General features: G+C 38.6%; 1 protein-coding gene across 1 annotated transcript; it reads right to left on the bottom strand.

Moving 5' to 3' along the window:
• Positions 1–494: 494 nt before the first annotated feature.
• LOC116202590 lies at positions 495–2746 on the bottom strand. The gene is made up of 3 exons (XM_031534189.1): positions 2362–2746; positions 1644–1875; positions 495–1176 (listed from the first exon to the last, which is right to left on the bottom strand). Exons 1-3 carry the CDS (start codon positions 2674–2676, stop codon positions 731–733), a joined length of 993 nt encoding a protein of 330 aa, XP_031390049.1. The 5' UTR covers positions 2677–2746; the 3' UTR covers positions 495–730.
• Positions 2747–8301: the final 5555 nt, after the last annotated feature.

Raw genomic sequence — 8301 nt, forward strand, 5'->3', positions numbered from 1 at the left:
GACATAGCTTCCTTGGGATACAAATAAGCCTAATGAGGTCTTTGATTAAAAATCCCGAAGAACTCTCCACCTCTCTAACTCGGTTTTCAAGATATGTTTCGATAATGATTTTGGCACTAATTGAGCTTCTATATATTTAGATATATCTAATGGCACAATCAAAAAGTTTTTCACTTCGTTTCTCTTCGTGTTGGACGTGTCTCTTATTTGGGACATGTCCTGTGATTATTTGGTCAATTTTCGGACATTCAGAGGAGAATAACCGCCAATCTCATCTCGAGACTGCAACATGGGGGAAGAGTTCCTCTTCTGTGACAAAGGTCATGGACAGCCAGACCGCAGTCTCCGAGCATAGCTACTCCGAACCTTGTCTGTGGGTCTGGTCTGAGTCTGTTAACGCGATCACGGAGCCTCTCGACCTCCAAATTTGTACTGTCGAACCTCTTTTCGTCCTTGACCTCAAATTTGTCCAGATTTGTGTAAATTACATCAAGTAATCAACCAAACACTAGTCCATTGAATTTGCAATCTAATAGTTCATCAAAACCTTGTCTCGGTCCATCCAAGTACTGTGTAGTGGCTATATTAGTATCCCTAGGTCCCCATTTCTTTTACAATAATGGAACAGTACTCACAGTTTACAATTAAACTGACCATTAGGAATTATTTACAAAATTCAAGGACCGCAAGAGAAATAGTATATTAAAACAACACACGCGCAAACCATATGTCAGGCAACTTGCACCGCATTGGCATGGCTGTTGGGCAAAGTTTCCAGCATGTCCACCGTTAGCATCGAAGCCCTCGGCCTCGCCGACCGCGTGGAATAAAATTCCACCAGCCAAGAAGAGTTCCCCGTCGGAGGGTTCGCCGATCTTTCGCAGTTTGGACTGAACCACTTCGCCTGCATGTACCCGTGCTTCCTCCACGGCCCAATGTGCATCTGCTTTTCATGCATGCACTTCTTCGCCGCCCTACATAATATCTTGATCACAGACTGAAGCCTCTCTGCTTTCCCGACAAAGACCTCTGGTAATTTCTGGAGCAAGCGAAGGTATTCGTCCGACGCTCTGGCCACCTCGAACTCGGCCCGGAAGTCCAAATTGATTATCACCCTCACGACCTCCCCGTTCTTGGATCTTGACTTGTATAACACATCCAAATATGCATGCTCTCCTGTATAAATTTTGGCCATTGCAGTAAAGATAAAAAAAAAAAAATACTTACTGCCATCAAAGGTCATTTACATTTGAAAACATGCACCGGACCGAAGCTGCGTTGTGTTAAACTCAAGATTTTCCATGCAGAACTACCAAGCAAATGGAAGGGGAATTCACGTCTCGAGCATGGTGCCGATAGAGCGGTTCCCCAAACCACCTCGGCCAACTTTGAAAATTTTGTCATTTTTAGACAACAGTCTGCTTTTTTTTTTTTTTTTTTTTTTTTTTTTATATACGGTGTGATTTATTTATTTATTCGTTAAAACACTAGCAATAATTTGGCAGTTCGCCTTGTAGGCATGGATTAGGAGTGTGAGAAACTCGACATGTCTAAAGTAGAGCATATAGATGTTGTATAGTATTAAGGCCGGTCTCGATTGTCATGCCTTCCATGATCAGAGTTAAATACAGTTTATATATTACCTGCTGATGTAGAGGGAGAGCTCCTCCACCTGCATTTACAGACCCCACAGTCAAAACCTGCGCTATGGAGGCGAACAGAAACTTCTCTCATGAGGCAATTCCGGCAACCAGTGGGGCGGCGATGAGCCCCACAGTCGCATGTTCCGTTGCCTGCCATTTGTATTTCTTCCAAAGCTTCTTTCGTGAGGTTTCTAAGCTTTGCTTCCACGGAGCTACTTCTGCGCAGGGTGGCCTGTAAGTGCGAAGGACAAACTATTGACATGTTTCATTTGATCTCTCTAACTCCCAGACAAAAGACCAAATTGCCTCCTCTATCATGTTATGCATAGGAAAATCAAGCAAGTACATCGGATTGTAATAAGTCATTGGGAAGGTTAATTTGTTGTCACGTTCATTATTTATTTATTATTTTCAATGAGATTACAAAATGTCTTTAACTTATTGAATATGACTTATCCCAGTCTCCATGAGAACCAGACACTTCCAGTGAATTTCGAACCCATACACTGCCGATAAAGTTTGCCGACTTGAGCTCAATTTGCCGCTTATGAATCAAGTCCTTGTAGTATGTTCCGTTTATTATTTATCAATTCATCGCACCACAACCAACAAGGCTACCTTTTCCTATGGTTGCAATAGTTGAGAACAGAACATCAAATAGCCACATGTGCGGTGTGAGATCGTATGTGAAATAGTAGTTGGGTCTTTGGTTACAAACCTGTAATAGCTGGTGCTGCGTCTCCCAGAACTTCTTGCTTTCTTCGACGTCACTACTGGTATCTCGAAGTGCCGTCTCTGCATACTCATCCCAGACTTCGTGTTGCTGATAATTCTCGTCGGAGCTGGAGATGCTGGTTTCATGCAGATAACTTTTACCATCCCCGACTTCAAGAAAATCAAACTCGATGCTGCTGGAGCTTGAAGAAGTATCGGTGATGCCCGAGTACCGTTCGGAAAACCCGAACCTTTGAAGATAATTCAACTTGAAGTTCCACCGACCTACTGGAGCAGTTCTTTCTCTTGCACTAGCCATGGACTTCTATATGAATATTGATATGTCGCTGGAAAATGAGTGCATGGAACGGAGAATGAGTAGGAATATACGTTTGATTTTATACTCCAAGCCCTTCGGACTTTTGGGAAACTAAGAAGGAAAAAGAACAGGCTAATTACGACATTTTCTCAAATTCTTAATTTTAGTACGATATTTCGGAAATAACATAAAAATATACGACTTTTTCTTTTAGTCTCAAATCTAGCACTTCGTTAAATATTCTGTCAATTCTAACGGTATTGGTTGATTAGATATTAATGGTACCACGTATTGCCATATTATTCGATAAGTGAACCTCACATTTTTTATTTAATAAAAATAATGCTGAAATTTAAAAAAAGAAAAGAGGGAAAGGTCAAGCTGAAACTAAGGAGGAGGAGGGCCGGCGGTGGTGGCCTTGATTGCGGCCACCACCCCCAATCGGAGTCGGCGGCGACCTCTATGACGGCCACCGACTCCTATTGGAGGGCTGGTGGCCACAATCGAGGCACCAACGTCGGAATCAAAAGAGACTGGAAATTGGAGCTCCTTTGATTCCGTCAGTGGTGATCCTATTGCAGCCACCAACCCCCAAGACGGGGTCAGCGATCATTATAGAGATGGCCATAGACACCAATTGGGGGGTTGGTGGTTGCAATCAAGGCCACCACCGCCGACCCCCCCTCCTCCCTTTGTCTTCAGCCGACCTTTTCCCTCTATTTTTTCCTTAAATTTTCAGAGTTATTTTTATTAAATAAAAAATATAGGGTCCACTTATCGAATAATATGGCAACACTTGGTACCATTAATACCTAATCAGCCAATACCGTTAGAATTGACAGAATATCTAACGTCTTACTAGATTTGAGACTAAAATAAAATGTCGCACATAATTATCATTTTCTTTTTTCCTCTCATTTAAAAATAAATTCTCGTACATACTTTTTTCTAACCATTATTACAATCAATTTTTTAATAATAGATTCCTCATCTATTTTTACATACGTATATGTACACATACTTTTTTTTTGTATTTTTCTCCCATTTGATAATAAATTATGATATCTATACTATGTTTGGTAATAGAGTATGATCATGATTTTATTTGATTTCATGGGATAAAGACAAAATTAGTTGAAAAAAATTATTATTAAATTGAAGAAGAAGATAAAAATTAATAATTATACTGTTGAATTAATGAAAAATAATGAATAGTTTGGAGAATTTAATACTAAAAATTAATTGTAATGATAGATAATAAAAAACATGCGAGAGAATTTATTATTAAATTAAAAAAAATTAAAAAAAAGTAATAATTGTGTTGTCAAATTAAAAAAAATAAAGTAAAATTAAATTAAGTTATTCTTAATTCCATTTTCAAACAAAGAAATATTTTTTTCCTAATATATTATTATTACAATCAATTGTTTAATAATAAATTTTTCATATAATATATACAATAATTATATTTGTCCTATTAGGCTTGAGTGGAGGGGAGTGGAGTAAAATTTCAACTCCAAAATCAAACGAACTAAAATTTCAATTCTCCATTTATTATGTCGTGTCGGTAGAATGGGATCATAACTTAACCTTATGACATTATTCAATCATGTCGGATGAAGAAAGTTCTTAAATATTACGTGTCCTTTTTATGGTAGAGGTGAAAAGAAAAAAAAAAAAGCACAAAAGGGCCTGACGACGAAAATCAATATCTTGATTTCAGATTAAATACCAAAATCACTGCACCGAATCACCTTCTTAAACACATACATGCTTTTCAGTTTACATGCAGCAACTGCGACCGTTTCTACTACGTGGCAGCTTTTGATTAGGTCATGTGAATCTTGTCCACGTGGGTTCGGACCCAAACGACAATGCCCACAGATTGAGCCGAAAAATGACTCAATAATGCATCCATTTTATATTCCTCCTCTTGGATATACTCGAATATTCATATTTCGTATTTTATCTCCCATTATTAATTTTCTTTTTCCTCCCCATTCCAAGGAAAATCAACAGCGAAAGTGGAATTTCATAATCTGCGATGAGATCTTACGTTCAGATATAAGTTCAAGACACTAAATCTTTTTCATTTTTTTCGTTGCGATCAGAATTAACGGTTTCAAGATGATAATTTTCAATTATATATATTTTATTTTGATGTGGCTCTTCACATTATTTTCCTTATGATTGTCCAATCGATAAACTGTTATAATCTGTTATATCTTACTCTTGTAATATTCGGTTGGAAATTTTCCTATGTATTCATTTTATGATGGGTCCTTATGACCTTTTCAATAAGGGAAAAAAAAGAGGAAAATTAATAGTTGACAAATGAAAGAGAAATAAAAGTATATGTGAAATGAGATAGACAATAACCAAATCCGAATTTCCGATTTCATATAAGAGCTCGTATCATTTTATTTTTCCGATTAATACTTGTATCACTTTATTACCATCCAGCTTTTTTTATCAATTTTTTTCTTATTCTAGATGTTTGAATTTCGTTTGGTTAATTTCTCGAATTTTCGTAAACCTCCTCCGACGACATACGAAGTGATTAATCATGTTAGAAGAGCTCCGATAAAAAAGTCAAGGGATTTCAAATTCAATTCAATAGATTCATGGGCTCTTTTTTAATCCTTATACTAAACCTCTTGAGATTTGCATATATCAACTATCAAGAAAGAAAAAAGAAAAAGAAAAGTAAAAGAAGTGCAAAAAAAAGAAAAAATAATACAGCTAGGTGGAACGGCAATGATGCATCCATCTTATCCTGAACCAGTGGGGCAGTGGGGACCACCGGCAAATGGAGTGATTGGGCCTTACGTGGAGCAACCGAGGATAATCGGAGGGCTTATCCGTTCGCTGGGGCCCGCTCCCATCTTGTCTACAGGCGAATGATTAGCGCTCCCTGTCTGTTGTTGTGGACCTACATGCATGGAATCTCCACCTTACGTGGCGTCCTGAATTTGGGCCTGTGGGGCCCATTCCCCTGGAAATTAGTAATTCTGTGTGTATATAAAAATATAATATATAATATAATACAATGCTCCTGAATACAACCATCATACGCGAATTCTGATGGTTCAGTGCCTTTTTTTTAATAAAATCTTAAATTTGAGTTAAAAATAAAAAGGGAAAAAGATAAAAAATTTGCCATCTAATTTAGGGTCAGGACAAATCGCACTATGTTCTTTTATTTGGGACAATTAGTTCCCATGTGATTTGCTGCGTTAGATATTGGAGGTTACGGCGTTAATTTTTTTTCCATTTTCAGTCTTTAATCTTCAGTATTTTAATCATTTTAGTTCTAAATCCTTTTCTTTTATCATTCATGTCCTAAACTTTTCATTTTGTTTCATTTTAGCCCTGAAAGAAAATGGAAAGGGAAAGAGGGATCGGGGCCGCCGGCGACCCCGACCCCTCCCCCTCCACCGAGGTCGCCGGTACCCATAGAGGACTCCGGCGACCTCGGTGGAGGGGTCGGGGTAGCCGATTGGAGGCCTCGACCTTGAATCGACTAGGGATTCCGAGTCAGAGGTTCTCAGTCGATTCGGGGTTGGGCCGCCAATCGGCGATCCCAACCCCTCCACCGAGGTCGCCAGCGTCCTCCGTGGGTGCCAGCGATCTAGGTGGAAGGGTCGACGTCGCCGATTGGCAGCCTCGACCCCTCCACCAAGGTCACTGGCGTCCTCCGTGGGTACCGACGACCTCGGTGGAGGGGTCGAGGTCGCCGATTGGAGACCTTGACCCCTCCTTCTTTTTCGATTTTCTTTTAGGACTAAAATGAAAAGTTTTGGATATGAATGATAAAAGAAAAGGATTTAGAACCAAAATGCTAAAAATTGATGAATGAAAATGGAAAAATAATAATAATGCCGTAACCCCAATGTCTAACGGAGCAAACCAGATGGGGCTAATTGTTCCAAACAAAAGAACATTGTGCGATTGTCTCGACTCCAAACCACAATTGGGATTTTTGTCTTTTTTCCAAATAAAAATAATATACGATTATGAGAGTTTTATTTTTTAATAGGATAATCCAACTCGAATTGAATAATTGAGATATGTTAAGCTTTTAAATATTAGTATGTACATCTTGGGAAAAAAAAAATTCTACATACAACAGCAAACAAGGCTCGTGAGCTAAAATCCAACCCTAGCTTGTAGATTCACATGCGAGATTCATATGACTTAAGCAAATCACGCATGAGGTAAACCATAGTGACATAAATCATTATTGATATGGGCAAAGACTCCACAATGCCGACGGTTGCTAGCGCAAGTTACTAAGGATGATCATGGATTTTCGTAAATTGGTTTTCGCCATCCCAAACCCTAATTATAATGGACAATTATAAATTTTATGAAGACAATTGGAGAAATTCATCACTTAGTTTATTCACCAGTCAAATTCTTGTACATATACACGTATGAGCTAAGAGAATTTCCTAAATTATCTGATTCTACTTCCTATAATATCTCTAGCTAAAACAGAAAGAATCAAGAAAATAATATACATAATACAAAATATGTAAAATCTCGGGATTCTGACAAAATATGTCAAATACTCCCCCTTAAGTTGGCACATGAATGTCAAGAGTGCCTAACTTGCGAAGTAGATATTGGAATCTGTCATGACCAAGAGGCTTAGTAAAAATGTTGGCAGTCTATAAGTGTGCTCGAAACATGATTAGTAGATATTTCTTCACGCTTGAGATGATCCTGTATAAAGTAACAATCAATTTCTATGTGTTTCGTCCTCTTAAGAAACACTGGATTAGCCGCTATATAGAGTGCGGCTTGGTTGTCACAAAAAATCTCCATTGGTCCTGTGTGTGGAACACCAAACGAACTAAGTAAATTACGTTGCCAAAGTAGCTCCGCTGCAGTGGCTGCCATAGACCTGTACTCCGCCTCTATAGAAGAGCGACGAACGGTAATCTACTTCTTTATCATCTAGGACATTGGGAAACCACCAAATGGGATAAAATAACCTATAATGGATCTCCGAATCATATGACAACTCGCCCAGTCCACATCACAATATGCCTACAAAAGTAAATGATTTGGTCTTGCTAGAAGAATGCCTTGACCCAGATTGCTCTTGAGGTATCGAAGTACTTGAAGTGCAGCATCCCAATGTGGCACCAGAGGTGCATTCATAAATTGAGAAAGAATGTGAACATAATAATACAATTCCGGTCTAGTAATCGTCAAATAAATGAGACGACCAACCAAACGTCGATACTGCTCAGGATTGGCTATAAGATCAATGTCTTCATCGGACAAATGATGTTGTTGTTCCATAGGAAAAGATGTCGGCTTGTAGTCAAGCATACTCGATTTAGAGAGAATATCTAGCGTATACTTTCTCTGCGATAGAAACATCCCACGAGGACTACGAGCAACGTCAATTCTAAGAAAGTATTTTCGTAGGCCTAAATCCTTATTACCGAAATGAGTAGCAAGATACTGCTTAAACCTGCGCTAGCAACTGATGAGAATATATGAATAGAGAGTGATATGCTTCAGACTAAACGAAACCATAAGTAGTGAGTGCATAAGCAAATTTCGTATACCAATTTTTGTGAAGCCTGACAAAGTCCATAGATGGACTTG

This window comes from Punica granatum, chromosome 4, assembly GCF_007655135.1.
Source record: "Punica granatum isolate Tunisia-2019 chromosome 4, ASM765513v2, whole genome shotgun sequence".
Lineage (NCBI taxonomy): Eukaryota > Viridiplantae > Streptophyta > Magnoliopsida > Myrtales > Lythraceae > Punica > Punica granatum.